A 15,742-nucleotide genomic window follows, 5' to 3' on the forward strand; every position below is an offset into this window, starting at 1 on the left:
GATTATGCACAACACTGATGCTTGCATAACAAGAACAAAAACATAAAAAACAATACTATTTTCTGCTGAGACGTGTATGTGAGTACACAGAAGAAGAGGGAGGGATTCATAAGTGGATTCAGTGGTTTTCTCTGCAGATGGGAAACACTGCAGTATTTACCTTTTGATAAGATGTTCTCATGTGTTTCTTTTTCTTGGCCGCGTGCGGTGGCTCACGCCTGTAATCCCAGCACTTTGGGAGGCCGAAGCGGGTGGACTGCCTGAGGTCAAGTGTTCAAGACCAGCCTGGCCAACATAGTGAAACCCCTTCTCTACTAAAAATACAAAAAATTAGCTGGGCATGGTGGCAGGCGCCTGTAATCCCAGCTACTTGGGAGGCTGAGGCAGGAGAATCATTTGAACCCGGGAGGCGGAGGTTGCAGTTAACTGAGATCGTGTCATTGCACTCCAGCCTGGGTGACAAAGCGAGACTCCGTCTCAAAACAACAACAACAAAAAAAAGAACCTGATTTTATTTCATGTCAGTGCTGAGGGCTGGTAGCCCAGGCAAGAGTGCAACACCCTCCCCGCCCCCCACATCCCTGCAGCTGGTAAAGGAATCCTTTGAACAGTAGCTTTCCTGGGCCAGTCAATATTGAAAAGAAAGCTTTTAAATGTCTTGCTGGGAGCCTTTGCCGGCCTCTGCTCCCCTACAGCTCAGGGAAGTAAGGGTTGATAATGGTTTTCTGTCAGGCCTGTCTGTCTGCCCCGTGGTGTTACCAGGCACCTCTGAAATAATTCTGGTTGCATCCACAAGGTTTTTGTTTAGGTTCAAAGTGAGCAAACTCAGAGGTCTCCTTGCACTCTTTTGTATGAGCTGGGGGGATGGGCATGTGTCTGTGTAGGGTAGAGTCAGGGCTGTGGCAAAGAAATGATTTTCTGAAGTCAGTTCAGTATTGTTTGAGCCATTTCAAATAGTATATTGTTTAAAGTGTCTTTTAAAGGTCCAGGAATATGCTAAAAAGCAAAAATCATCCACTATTCTGCCACCAAGAGGGGACCACTGTGTATTTCTGATGTATTTATTTCCAAACTTTTCTATGTATTTGGGCATGAAAGAACTTTTTGGAGTGATTGAAATACTCTGTCTTCATGGTATAGTGGTTGCATGACTGTGTACATCTGAATTTCACAGTGTGCAAATTGTAGCTCATTCAACTTGACATGAAAAGCACAGTGGAAAGGGTGCCGTTGGGATCTTTCTTTGCACAGGAACTGAGCTTTGTAAACAGCTTGACTGTGGTTTCTTTGCAGACACTGCTCCAGAGGCTGCTCTGTGCTCCCTCAGAATGAACTATAAGGTGCTTTGTCATCCCCCACAGATGCCTACAGAGGTAATTTTCAGCTTTTCTCCACAAAAACAATACTGTGAACAGTTTGTGCCATATCTTGAGTGATTTATTACCGGGCCATGGAGTATACATATTTTATAAACTCGCGATATTGTCACACTGTTTTTTGGAAACTTGTGTTATTCTATCCAGAGCCCAGAATTGTCTGGGAATGTCCTTGGGCCATTATTTTCAGTGTCATAAAGCTTTTGGGTTTTTAGGAGTCTTGGTTAGTGGATTTGCTTTAGTGTTCAGACACCAAGCTTTACTTCTTTTTTTTTTTTTTTTTTTTTTTTTTTGAGGCGGAGTCTCGCTCTGTAGCCCGGGCTGGAGTGCAGTGGCCGGATCTCAGCTCACTGCAAGCTCCGCCTTCCGGGTTTACGCCATTCTCCTGCCTCAGCCTCCCGAGTAGCTGGGACTACAGGCGCCCGCCACCTCGCCCGGCTAGTTTTTTGTATTTTTTTTAGTAGAGACGGGGTTTCACCGTGTTCGCCAGGATGGTCTCGATCTCCTGACCTCGTGATCCGCCCGTCTCGGCCTCCCAAAGTGCTTGAGCCACCACGCCCGGCGCTTTACTTCTATTAAAAATAGGCCTGTTGTTAGGCAAAGATTTCTTAGATACAACACCAAATGCATGGTCCAAAAAAGAAAAAAAATGATGAATTGGACTTTCATCAAAGTTCAAAACATTTACACTTCAAAAGATACTATTAAGAAAATAAGATGAACAGGAGACTAGAAGGAAATATTTGTAAAACATATGCCCAGTAAAGAACTTATATTCAGAATTTACAATGAACTCTTACAAGTGTGTTCTGGCTTGTAAGAACAAGTAACAAGTAACAAGAAGACAAACAATCCAATCAAAAGTGAGTGAAAGATACAAACAGATATTTCGCCAAAGAAGTTGTATAAATGGCCAACATGCATATAAAACAATCTCAGTATTCTTAATTGTTAGGGAAATGCACATGAAAACTACAATGAAATACTATATCATACCCATGAGAATAGCTGTAATGAATAAAACAGGCAACAAATCTTGTCAAGAATTTGGAGAAACAGGAAACTTCATGTTATTGATGGGAACATAAAATGATGCAGCCCCTGTGGAAGATAGTTTGGCAGTTTCTCAAGAAGTTAATCACAAAATGACCATACGACCCAACTATTCCACTCCTAGATATCGACCCAAGAGAAATGAAAACACGTCCACACAAAGACTTGCATGGGAATGTTCATTGCAACATTGTTCATAAATGTCTAAATGCCCAAGCCAAATGCCCATTAACTGATGAATGGATAGGCAAACTGTGGTCTGTCCACACAATAGAATATTATTCAGTCATGAAAAGGAATGAAATACCGACACATGCCTCAACATAAATAAACCTCAGAAACATAACGGTAGGTGAAAGAAACCAATCACAAAGCCAGAACACATAGTGTCTGATTCAATTTATAGGAAATGTCTAGAAAAGGCAAATTTTTAGAGATAAAGTAGATATTGGTTGCCTAGGACTGGGAGTTGGAACAGAGATTAATTATAAATGTGCATGAAGTCTTATTAGGGGGATGAAAATGTTCTAAAATGAATTTATGATGGTGATCACACCACTTGGTTACTGAAAATTACTGAAAATCATTGAATTCTATGCTTGAAATGGATGGATTTTGTGAAATAAAAAATACTTCAATAAAGCTGTTAAAAATGGGGAAGGGGCAAGAAGAAGATGGATGTAGCTGATTCCCAATATGCTTCCAGCTGCCAGAGTCTTGGGATAACTTCAGGAAGGCCTCGACATAACCTGTGGGAGCTTGGGAACCCCCCACCCGGCAGAGTAAGGAAGCAGGGATGGATTGTTCAGTGACCTTGAACACCTCCCACCCCTGGATGTTTGCCCCTCTGCTTACCAGAGGTACAGTCCATGTCTTCATCCCCTTGAAGTGGGGCCAGCCTCATGACTTCCTTTGGTTAATGGCATGTAGCAGAGTGACATGGTGCTGGTTCCACGCCTAGGTCCCAAGAGGCCTTGCAGCTTCTTCTGTGCCCTCTGGGATCCCTGCTCTGAGAATGCCATGTGAGAAAGCCAGGCCAGGCTACGGGGAGATGAGGTGCCACCTGGAAGGAAGCTGGTGTACCATTGGGGGCGGGGGAGCCGATGGAGGGGAACCAGCGGGCCCGCGGAGAGCCAGCAGCAACTTCCAGACATGCAAGTGAGGCCTTCTGGCACCTTTCAGCCATGTTGGTCCTCCAGCTGAGCACAGCACAGGGAGTGAGCCCAGGCGAGGCCAGCAGAGAACTACCCAGCTGATACATGGAGTGGTGAGAAATAACAAGTGTTTGTTGTTTGATGCCATTAAGTTTGGGGATGGTTTTTACTCAGTAACAGATAATTGAAACAGAAGACCCCTTTCCTTTGCTTCTGATCTGCCAGCCCTGAAGCCATCTTCACTGAGGTGGGGTTGTAGACACACCACTCTCTCACACCTGAGTAGTGGGTGGCACACCTTTGCCCTGACTTCATCCTGTGATGCTCTAGGTCTTGACCCAGACACCACCTCTCTCAGGGCAGTGGTTCCATATTCTGGTTGTGTAATACAATCTTGGTGGTAATTTAAAAATATGGCTCCTGTTCCTATTATTTATTGCACAACAAATCACCCCAGAACTTAGTGGTTTAAGAGAGCAACAACTTACTTTGCTTATAAATCTGCAATTTCTCATGATGGAGACAGCTTGTTTCTGTTTCTTAGTGTCAGCCAGGGTGTCTCAAAGACTAAAGGCTGGGATCATTTGAATTCTTGCACTCTCATATGTCTGGGAGTTGAGGCTGGCAATTGGCTGGGAACCATCAGTCACAACAGCTTCATGTGGCCATTTCACATGGCTGCTTGGGCTTCCTCACAACATGGTAGCTGGATTCCTAGCATGAATACTATACCTCAAAAGAACAGGGCAGAGGTAGATGGAATTTGTACGACCTGGCCTCAGAAATCACATAGTGTCATTTCCTCTCTCTCTTTTGACTGAGGCAGGTCACAAAGGTCTGCCCAGTTTCCAGGGGAGGGGTCTAGACCCCCCCCGCCCCCACTGGGTGGGAGGAATGTGAACCCCAGGATGCCTGCCAGAAGATTATGTGGGAGGGGATCTTTTGAGGTGGCTGTCTTTGGAAAATACAATCTGTCACTGGTTCTTAAGCCCCACCTCTGGAGAGTGACTTCCACAGGTCTTTAATGAAGCCTCAGAATTGTATTTTTGACATGTAGGTGTTTCCAATGCACATCCAGGATGGCACATTGGTCCTTGGTCCAAGACCTCTGGCCTCTCACTACTGAACTTGGGGAGAGATTGGCCTCTGCCCTAGGTGGTGATGTGATCAAAGAACCTTTGGAGGGAAACCAGCCTCAGGCCAGTGGGTAGGACCTGGGGAGCAGGAGGCCTGATGTCTGTCCGAGGGTGATGGTGGTGTTGAACTGCCCTTGTTAAAGGGCCCTTTTGGGGGCTGGTGTATCTGAGTAGCTTTGTATTCTTCCAGCCCTTTGTGTGTCTCCTGAGCACTTCCTAGCATATAGACAGCAGTCTCCAGGTTGCTGCAGGTGGGGTGTGGGCAGGTGGTTGTGGCTGTCATGCTGAGAGTTTCAACCCCCTCCTCACAGGGCCCACTGCCATTTGGTGTCTCCCCTCACAGCTGTACTTGAGGCTGTTTTTTAGACTAACTGAACCCGAGGAGTATTGGAGCGCCCAGTATTAAAGGGGCTGTCCCATGCCCTGAGAGCAGTCTGGGGAGGCATGCACTAGGAGGCTCAGGAGTTGGGTCTCAGCCCCAGCTCTGCCACAGTTTTGCTCTTTGACACAAAGTAGGTCATAGCTCAACTCAGAGCTAAAGTTTTCTTAATAGCCAAGCGTGTGTGTAGCCTCAGCTCTCATTCTCTTGAACAAACTGACTGCCAGAGCGGGGTACCCTCCCTCAACAGAAGACCTGCCCTTGGCTTCCCATTGCCCATAGTCCTGTGCCCTACCTGCCCTTTGGGGCTATGTACCATGGGCCGCGCACGCTGCTGCAGCCTCACCATCCATTCCTGAAACTTGCCATGCCCTTTCACCTCAGCCTCACCATCCGTTCCTGAAACTTGCCCTGCCCTTTCACCTCTATGGGCCTTTGCATATGCCTCTACCTGGAATGCTTTCTCTTGCTTTCACCGCCTCTGCCTAGTCACCCCCCAGATTTGGCTTTGCTCACCTCCTCCATGAAGCCTACCGCAGCCCTCCACCCCAGCGGCTTGCTGTGCTGAGGTCTTCTATATTAGGAGCGGCAGCCAGGGCTCTCAGCTTGGGTGGTTTAGCAGATGAGCGGAGGCTTTGGAGTCAGGCAGTCCGGATTTCAACACAGTGCTGCGCCCTACTTGCTGTGCGACCTCAGGCGAATTGCTTCACCTCTCTAAGCTTTGTTTTCTCATCTCTGAGTTGGCGCTCATAATCACTAACCAGAATTCTCATGCTATTTTAAGGACATCAGCGACAGAAGCAGGGAATCTAATGAGACAGATCGTGGGGAGGTCTGAGTTTGCAGAGCCCACAGCTTCCTTTGCTTTTATTAAAGAATGGGAGGTGGGAGCTGATGGAGGGGGAGGGAGAAGCCATCAACCCCTCTCCCCCATCGTACGGGCAAGGGCCAGGCTTATAGTAGGTGCTGACGTTCAGAGTAGAAACTCCTTAAAGAGTGAATGAATGATTGAATGAATGAAGGCAGCTGGTTTCTGAACGTGGATGTAGCCATTTGACAGACTGCGCGCAGTGGCTGAGGGGGAAAGCCCCGCCCCGCGGAGCCCCGCCCCCAGGCCGCAGGCCCTCGCATCTCCTAGCAACCGCCAAACGGAGCTGAGTGGCTGGGCCTCCGGCCCTCCCTGCACCCGCGGACGCTCCTTTCAGTCTTGGAGTCTCTTCGCCGAGGTGGCTGTGGATCTGGTGCGGGAGTTGCCGCCGCCGTCCAACTCCCCGCTGCCACCCAGCGCATCCGCTCGCAGGTACCGCCAGCACCTGGAGAGGAACCCCGACCCCTGTCCCCAACTCGGCCGCAGCAGCCCGGGACCCTTCCCTCCTCTCCTCGACGCGTGTTCCCTCCCCGGTGTTTGCCCGGCGTTCCGCCTCCGTGGGCCCTGAGCTGATGCCCCAGCACCCAGTGCACATTCATGTTCTGTCTAGGGGGCAGAGCTTGCCCTCCCCGACCTCGCCAGGCTCCTGCACGTGCTGCCCGCGGCCTGGTTTGCCTCTCCCCAAATAGCAAACGCATCTTGTGCTTAGTCGCAGCAGACCTGCCTGAGTAGACGCCCCCTCTTCCGCCTGGTGGCTCCCGGGAGCTGCTCACCTGGGGCAGGCATTCCAGAAGCCCGGCGACTGACTCCTGGTTAGGCGAAGGAAACGGGGTTGCTCGTCGTCGTGCTTACTGCCAGCCACTCTTCTCTGTGGTTCCTTCATCCATTCATTCTCTTAAGTCGGTTGAGTACCGACTGTGTGGCAGGCAGTGAAGGAGCCCCGGAGTTCACCAAGGAGCAAGCTGGGGAAGCGGGGAAGAGACGGGTGGGTGCTCCTGCAGGAGGCCGGACTTACTTCCTGGAGCAGCCCTGGAATACAGGCGGGGACAGCCTCACTTTCTCCCTGCCAGGAGCGCCGGCGGCCAGCGGCGCGCTCTGCAGCATGTCGCTGAATGCCTGGGAGTGGGAAGAGGACCCCGCAAGCATAGAGCCCATCTCCTCCATCACCAGCTTTTACCAGTCCACGAGTGAGTGTGACGTGGAGGAACACCTCAAGGCCAAGGCCAGGGCCCAGGAGTCTGACTCTGACCGCCAGTGCAGCAGCACTGAGTCCTCATCTGAGACTGCCAGCACCTTCAGCTCCGACGTGCCCCACGTAGTCCCCTGCACATTCACCATCTCACTGGCCTTCCCTGTGAATACGGGTAGGTGCTAGAGCAGAACTCTAACACCCTCTGAAAAAAGGAGGTGTATGACTTTCTGCAGGAATTTAGGGTGCATATGCCCCACATCGTCTCTCCACCTGCCCCACCCCAAAGCGGGCTGACCAGTGCCAGCCAGGAACAGAGGTTGAAAAGAAACAGCAATTTTAGGAGAGGCCCAACTGTGGCTGCATCAGCTTCACATGCTTAATCCTCTCAATAACCCTGAAGCAGATGATGTTCGGTCTGCTTTTTACAGAGGAGAAAAAACCAAGGAGAGGTTAAGGCATGGATTCTCATAAGCGTTTGTGCATCACCTAATACCTTGTTTAAAATACATTTTCCGGGAGTCTGAGGCAGGAGAGTCTAATGAGAGAGATTGTGGGGGAGGTCTGAGTTTGCAGAGCCCACAGCTTCCTTTGCTTTTATTAAAGAGTGGGAGGTGGGAGCTGATGGAGGGGGAGGGAGGGAGGGAGGGAGGAGCCATCAACCCCTCTCCCTCATCCTACGGGCTAGGGCCAGGCTTATAGTAGGTGCTGATGTTCAGGGTAGAAACTCCTTGAAGAGTGAACGAATGAGTGAATGAATGAAGGCAGCTGGTTTCTGAACGTCTCTATATGTCTCTAATTTATCCTACCCCTTATTGGTGGATATTTGAGTTGTTTCAAATGTTTTTCTGTTACAATTCTGCGATAGACATTCTTTACATACATTTTTGTGCATATATGTGGGCACTTCTGTTGTCTGTATTCCAAGAAGTAAATTTGCTGGATTGAAGGCATACATTTACAGTTTTTGACAGATACTGTCAACTTCTCCTTTAAAAGGGCTAAATAACTTGCCTTTCTGTCTACAGAAAATGAGAAGCTCTGTTTGTCCATTTGCTGGCCCACCTGAGATTGAATCAGAAAAGGTCTAATGCTACCAGAGCCTGGCAGGAGAAGCTTGACTCCAGTCTCTGCACAAATGCTAACCATTTTGGTAGCAGAAAAATTAATGCTGCAGCAGCCTCCTGGGGTTAAAAATTTAGACTTTAAAAGCTACAGCTTTAAAGAGGGTCATGTTTTTATAGAATTATATTTGGATTAAATGTTATGGAGCTTCTTATCATGTGAAAAGCCCCGACCTAGAGTGTGGAGTTTAAGCTGGAGTGTAAGCAACCAGGGGCGGGGTCAGGGGGCTCCTTGGGCTCTGGACTCTGGCAGAAGCCCATCTGTACCTTCCACATCCTGTCACCCTGTCCACCCTGCATTGGGTAGCTTCACCTATGACGTTTTTGTGAAGCTGTTTTCTCTGTGTCTGGAATATCTGCTAGCTTTGCTCCTCTAAGACTCTGCTAAGGACCCCCTGGGAGGCCCACCCCACCCTCCCCATGCAGAGTTTGCCCCTCCACCTTTGTTCTTCACAACCTTGTTTCTGCTGCTGTTATTGCACAAATCACATTGTACTGTGATTATTATTATTTTTTTTACCTGCTTCTTAGGGCCAGGAGGGACTAGGGTGAGGCAAGTAGGGCGTCTCTCCCAAAAACATCTGGCTTGGCCATGTGATTTCACTTTAACTCTATCACTTTTTTAACCCTAGGCCTACTAACCAACACTCACTCTCCAACAGAGACACTCACTCTGAAAACCATGCACTTCAATTTTGCACTCAGGTGCGCAGTCCAGGTCCTGCTACTTTGCTGGCTAGGAGCACTGGACCTGTACCTCCTTTCCCAAACTGGGCAGGCAATGTCGAGTGCGCAGCCTCTCACAACATCAAGCTCCATGGAACTGGGGAGATGGATCTGCTTTTCCACATGAGGTTAAAACGAGACTTTTTCAATCTGTATCTTCAAGGTCATAAGGGGAAATATGCAAGTTTGATTGAAAAATATAAGAAGCACCCTAAAACAGACAGTTCTGTTTCAAAGTTACGTCGTTTTTACCACATCGAGTATTTCCTTCTGCCGGACGATGGAGAACCTAAAAAAGTTGACATATTGCTATTTCCAATGGTGGCCAAAGTGTTCCTGGAGTCAGGAGTAAAGGTGCGTGTGTGAGTGCATGTGACCTTACATATGGTCTAATGCTTATCATGAAAAGTGTGCCACTCCATGGATGTGCAACATCAGCTTTACCTCCAGTTTGCTAGAATTGGAGGATCCCAGGCCCCACCTCCTGAGTAGGAATCTGCACTGACCTGATCATTCCAATTACTGACTTTTTTTTTTTTTTTTGAGTCGGAGTCTTGCTCTGTTGCCCAGGCTAGAGTATAGTAGTGCAATCATCTCCACCTCCTGGTTCAAGTGATTCTTATGCCTCAGCCACCTGAGTAGCTGGAATTACAGGTGTGAGCCACCATGCCCAGCTAGTTTTTGTATTTTTAGTAGAGATGGGATTTCACTATGTTGGCTAGGCTGGCTTTGAACTCCTGACCTCAAGTCATCCTCCCGCGTTGGCCTCCCTAAGTGCTGGGATTACAGGTGTGAGCCACCCCACCTGGCCTATTTTTTATTTAGATATTTTACCCAGTAATTTCCGGAATGTTTCAAAAGTTTTTGTGTACACACTACCTGCACACACACACTCCTGCCAGTGGTTTGACCCTGGGTCATTGCTTAGAAGCAGTCGAGGAGGATGCTATTTGCAGATAATTACTTTGATTTTATTCTTCCTGAGGAACGCAAAAGTCTGATGGGGCCCAGTACACACCACCCCATTTTCCCTGAACTCAGAGCCTGAAGAGTGACCAGGCACTGAAGTCAGGCAGCGCTGCTGCTGAGGGCCAGGCTGGGGCTGGGGTTTGCTCTGTTCACCATGGCCTCCACACATCTTTCCCCAGTTGACATCTCTGAATGTTGTTTTACACAGACTGTGAAGCCGTGGCACGAAGGTGACAAAGCCTGGGTGTCGTGGGAGCAGACTTTTAATATCAATGTGACAAAGGAATTATTAAAGAAAATAAATTTCCACAAAATCACCTTGAGGCTCTGGAACTCTAAAGACAAGATGTCAAGAAAAGTCAGATATTACCGATTAAAGACTGCCGGCTTCACAGACGACGTGGGAGCTTTCCATAAGTCAGGTGCTCTGGTTTTATTTGAAATGGTTCTGGAAGCCTGGGGCTTACTCAGTAGTAATAGCATAAAAACCAGTGTCTCCTGGTTTCCTTCATCTAATTGGCATGTGCACACACGGGTTTCTGCATCCGTGGGGGCATCCCACCAGGCCATGCTGTGGTGACAGGAAGCGCCACCTAGGGGAGTGATGGTGTGGTGGGCAGTGTTCTTGCAACTCCACCTTTTGGGCCCTTTCATTCCAGGGCAGCTCTGACGCGGGCACCCACCACCGGTCTGGACTAGTATTGTATGTTCACTGAAAAAAAAAAACCAAACCAAACCAAAACAAAAAAAACCTTAGAGGATACCCAGAAACAAAAGAGAAAACTTAAAAATCCCACCACCCCAAGCCAATTGTCTTAAGATTCTCATGTAGACTCTTCCAGACTCATTTGTGTAAATATTTTATCAATATCAGAAAGACTTTTTTTTTTTTTTCGAGATGGAGTTTCACTCTGTCGCCCAGGCTGGAGTGCAGTAGTGCCATCTCGGCTCACTACAACCTCTGCCTCCCCGGTTCAAGTGATTCTTCTGCCTCAGCCTCCGAGCAGCTGGGACTGCAGACACGTGCCACCACGCCCGGCTAATTTTTGTATTTTTAGTAGAGATGGGGTTTCACCATGTTGGCCAGGCTGGTCTCGAACTCCTGACTGCAGGTGATCCACCCGCCTTGGCCTCCTGAAGTACTGGGATCACAGGTGTGAGCCACTGTGACCAGCCAATGTCAGAAAGTCTTTTGAACTCATCTTGAAGGAGAGAGCCAGGAGGGATGGAAGGATCCAGGCTTTGATGCCAGATGCTGGAATTCAGTCCTGTCTCCAACTTGTACTTGCTGGTGACCTGGGTATGTTCCTGAACATACGTTTCTCATCTGTAAAAAAGGAAAAATAACTAGTACCTGCTTCACTGGAATATTGGAGGCAGGTTGACAGGAGTGGTCCACCTGGGTGCAGGCAATAAGGAGGGTATGCATTGTCTATAGAAAATTTAAGAACTGTAATTAAATGCTACCAATTAAACTATGACATGGCATTAATTGTAAGATGCATCCTGATGCTTAGAGATGTTAAAAATTTAAAAAGGCAGGTACAGTGGCTTGTGCCTGTAATCCCAGCACTTTGGGAGGCTGAGGCAGGAGTTTAAGACCAGCCTGGGTAACGTGGCAAGACCCTGTCTCTACAAAAAATTTAAAAATCAGCCCAGCATGGTGATGTGCACCTGTAATTCTAGCTTCTTGAAAGGCTGAAGTGGAGGATTGCTTAAGCCTGGGAGGTTGAGGCTTTAGTAAGCTGTGTTTGTATGACTGCACACCAGCCTGGGTGACAAGAGCAAGAACTTATCTCAAAAAAAAAAAATGTAAAACAGATGTACATATTAGAATCAATGATGTATGGTACTATTATCATTGTCAGCACCTTCCAGACGAGTATAATTATCCTCAATTTTGTGTGGCCGGAAAGCCTTGCTTTTCTCTGATTTTCTAGCCTGCCTTCTCAAGGAGCCTTTCTGACCTTGGAGGCTTGGAACTTCCCACTTTAAATCTTTCATTTATGTCCAGAGTTGCTTACTCTTGGCACTATTGACATTTTGGGCCAGATAACTCCTCACTCTGGGGGCTGTTCTGTGGATTGTTGGGTGTTTTGCAGCATTTCTGGCCTCTACCCACTAGCTTCCAGTAGTAGCCTGCCAGTTGTGACAATCAGATTTCTTCAGACATTGCCAGATGTCCCCTGGGGATCAAAATTGCCCCTGGCTGAGAAACACTAATGCATATACCTACACTACAAGTTGTAGGTTTCCAGTGTGAGAAAATGGGATTCAAGGTAATTTTTCTTACCTGGACTAGAGGAAAGAACCATGTCCTCAAAGTGTGGGCTGTGGACCACCTGCATCAGATGCTTACATGCAGATTCCAGGCCTGATTTGGAGCTGTTGAGCCAGACTTCCTGGTTAGTATCTGCCCTGCGGTGGGCTCTCATTGGAGTAGGGTGCTGAGGTGGGAGTATCAGGAAGGATTCCTGGAGGAAGGGCCGTAGTAGCAAAGTTTGGATGGGTAAAGGGAATTCGGTGGCCAGAAAAGGAAGGAGAAAGGGTGTTCTATGGCCTCCAGGGTGAGGCCACAAGCCTCCTGCTATGAGTATTCTTATTGATTGATTGAGACGGGGTCTCACTCTGTTGCCCAGGTTGGAGTGCAGTGATGTGATCATAGCTCACTGCAGCTTTGAGCTCCTGGGCTCAAGTGATTCCTCCTGCCTCAGTCTTCTGAGTAGCTGGGACCACGAGTATGTACCACCACACCTGGCTACTTTTAAAATTTTATCTTTCTTAGAGATTGGGTCTTACTATGTTACCAAGGCTGGTCTCTTACTCCTGGTCTTAAGTAATCCTCCTGCCTTGGCCTCCTAAAGTGCTGGGATCACAAGTGTGAGCCACTATGCCTAGCACTGTGAAACATTGCAATGACAGCACCTGCTCCTTCCTGAACCCTGTCCCAAGCTTAGCATCACTGCTTCTTATTTAAATAAGTTTTTCCCCATTAAAAAAACAATGCGAATTCAGTTTGTAAAACAATTTAGAAATCGCCTAGCAAAAAAGAGAAAAAGTTAAAACCACGTGATTCCTGTCCAGAGATAGCCATTGTTAACATTTTTCCTGTGAATCTAGTGTACATGTTGTCTTAAGTCCTGCCTTTTCTCACTTAAAAAGATTTCTTACAGAAACTCTTATTTCTTGGAAGCACAGGAATACTGTAAGAGTTCTGTCTCATATTATGAAGGGGATAGGATGTTTATTGGATGCCTGGTAGGTCACATTCCAGAACTTGTTAGTATTCAGCCTGCTGGTCTTGAAGGACATATCCCAACCTGACTTAGTGTACTAGTCAGGGTTCTGTAGAGGGAAGGACTAATAGGATAGATGTATGTATGAAAGGGAGTTTATTAAGGAGTATTGACTCACATGATCACAAGGTGAAGTGCCACAATAGGCCGTCTGCAAGCTGAGGAGCCAGGAAGCCAGTCTGAGTCCCAAAACCTCAAAAGTAGGGAGGCCGACAGTGCAGCCTTCAGTCTGTGACCGAATGCCTGAGATCCCCCTGGCAAACCAGTGGTGTAGGTCCAAGAGTCTAAAAGCTGAAGAACTTGGAGGCTGATGTTTGAGGGCAGGAAGCCTCCAGCACAGGAGAAAGATGAAGGCCAGAAGACTCAGGAAGTCAGCTCCTTTCATGTTCTTCTGCCTGCTTTCTTCTAGCTGCGCTGGCAGCTGATTAGATGGTGCCCACCCAGATTGAGGATGGGTCTGCCTCTCCCAGTCCACTGACTCAAATGTTAATCTCCTTTGGCAACACCCTCACAGATACATGCAGGATCAATACTTTGCATTCCTTCAATCCAATCAAGTTGACACTCAGTATTCACCATCACACTCAGTATTCACCATCACACTCAGCATTTCTTTTCCCTTCAATCTGTTCATCTGCTGGATTTCTCAGGACTGGACAAAGACAGCATTCTTTTCAAAGCCCCCCAGTCACATTTAATTACTCCTATGCTCTCAATTCTGGGCACCTCCACCCGGTGCCCAGTGGGTATCCCCCACCTGTTGTTCTTGGGAGCTCTCTGCCCAGCTGTCTTCTCCCTCCTGCCCTCTGGCTTTCTCTGCACCCAGGATTGTTCCCCCTTCTCTCTCCTGCCGCTGTGGCATGGCCTTTCTCTGTCTCCCGTTCGGTCCTGGTGCTGCCGTGCTTTGCAGCTGTTCATGGCTGCCCCAGGGCCTTTAGAGAACCAAGTGGTTTGGCCTTGAAGGCACTTTACAATCTGTTTCCAAGACTCCTTCTCACTGCCACTGCCCCTTCACACCACAGCCCACCTCCTGGTCCCTGCAGACATGAGGCTCTCTCTCATGGTAAGGCCTCGTGATAAACCAGCTGGGCATTCTTCCATGGCTGTCAGCCTCATCTGTTTCTCCAAAAAGTGTTGTCTATTTTTCAGCACTGAATCCAATTTCACCTCCTTTTTTCCATTTCTTTCTTGTAGCATCTTTCCTCTCCATTTGTCAATTCACTTACTCCATTTATTCATTATCCTCCCCATTCTTGGTGGCTGCCATGTGTATCTGAGGCCTCTAGGGATAGAAATGAAGGGCATTGAGGAGCTGACACCCTGGCTGGGGACAAGGCACTCTGGGTGCAGTCCTGGCTTTGTTAAGGACCACCTCTCTGACCACGGGAAAGTTACTTCAGTGTCAGATCTTCATCTGTGAGATGGGGAATGTTACTGCCCTCCTTAAAGTGGAATGCTAGGAGCCAGCGTAGCAGCGCATGTCACAGGCTCAATGCTCACATTTGGAGGAGGCTGCTGGCCTGCTGAGGTCTGAGAACCTCAACATGTGTGCCTGTCCCAGACGTGTGTGCTTATTGTTTTGGGTTTCCTGGAATTTGGAGGCAGCTTCCTAGGCAGCAGCTCCAGGAGAACAGAGGCCTTATCCATTGCTTCATCTTCTTCAGAGGAAGGTGACTGTCACTTATAGGCATACCTTGATTGATTGTGCTTTGCCTTACTGGGCTTCACAGAGATCATGCATTTTCCAATTTGGAGGTTTGTGGCAATCCTGTGTCGAACAAGTTTATTGATGCCGTTTTTTCAACCTCGGGTGCTCACTTTGTGTCTCTGTCACATTTTGGTAATTCTCGGATGTTTCTTTTTTTTTTTTTAAGACGGAGTCTCGCTCTGTCGCCCAGGCTGGAGTGCAGTGGTACAATCTCAGCTCACTGCAAGCTCCGCTTCCCGGGTTCACACCATTCTCCTGCCTCAGCCTCCCGAGTAGCTGGGACTACAGGCGCCCGCCACTGCACCCGGCTAATTTTTTTGTATTTTTAGTAGAGATGGAGTTTCACCTCGTTAGCCAGGATGATCTCGATATCCTGACCCCGCTATCTGCCCCACCTCCGCCTCCCATAGTGCTGGGATTACAGGCTAGAGCCACCGCACCCAGCCCCAATTCTTGGATTTTTCACACTTATTTATACCTGCTTTGGTGATCTGTGATCGGTGATCTTTGATGTCACTTTTGTAAATGTTTGGAGGTGCCACAAACTGCATGTGTGTGAAACGATGAACTTAACTGATAAATGCTGTGTGTGTTCTGACTCCAGAACACAGGGTTCCAGTGACCAGCCATTCTCCTGTCTCTCCCTCTCCTCAGGCTTCCCTGTTCCCTGAGAGGCAACAATACCACAATTAGGCCAATTAATAACCCTACAATGGCCTCTAAAGTGTTCAAGTGAAAGGAAGCCTTGCACATCTCTCCCTTTA

General features: G+C 48.0%; 1 protein-coding gene across 30 annotated transcripts in view; it reads left to right on the forward strand.

Moving 5' to 3' along the window:
- Positions 1 to 15,742, forward strand: part of CFAP92 (cilia and flagella associated protein 92 (putative)) — an 82,621-nt gene that overhangs the window by 2,236 nt on the left and 64,643 nt on the right. For 13 of the 30 annotated variants that reach the window (XM_077993580.1, XM_077993581.1, XM_077993579.1 and 10 more), the window contains 4 exons: positions 1,294 to 1,373; positions 7,037 to 7,330; positions 9,169 to 9,359; positions 10,183 to 10,396. In XM_077993580.1, coding sequence (XP_077849706.1) covers positions 7,069 to 7,330; positions 9,169 to 9,359; positions 10,183 to 10,396 — 667 coding nt within the window. In that variant the 5' untranslated portion in view covers positions 1,294 to 1,373; positions 7,037 to 7,068. Of the gene's footprint in view, positions 1 to 1,293; positions 1,374 to 3,135; positions 3,290 to 3,390; positions 6,399 to 6,675; positions 6,952 to 7,036; positions 7,331 to 9,168; positions 9,360 to 10,182; positions 10,397 to 12,613; positions 12,713 to 15,742 lie in introns of all 30 variants that reach the window. The other 17 variants (XM_028844516.2, XM_077993595.1, XM_077993598.1 and 14 more) reach the window with 5 other exon arrangements.

This window comes from Macaca mulatta, chromosome 2, assembly GCF_049350105.2.
Source record: "Macaca mulatta isolate MMU2019108-1 chromosome 2, T2T-MMU8v2.0, whole genome shotgun sequence".
In the NCBI taxonomy this organism is placed as follows: Eukaryota; Metazoa; Chordata; class Mammalia; order Primates; family Cercopithecidae; genus Macaca; species Macaca mulatta.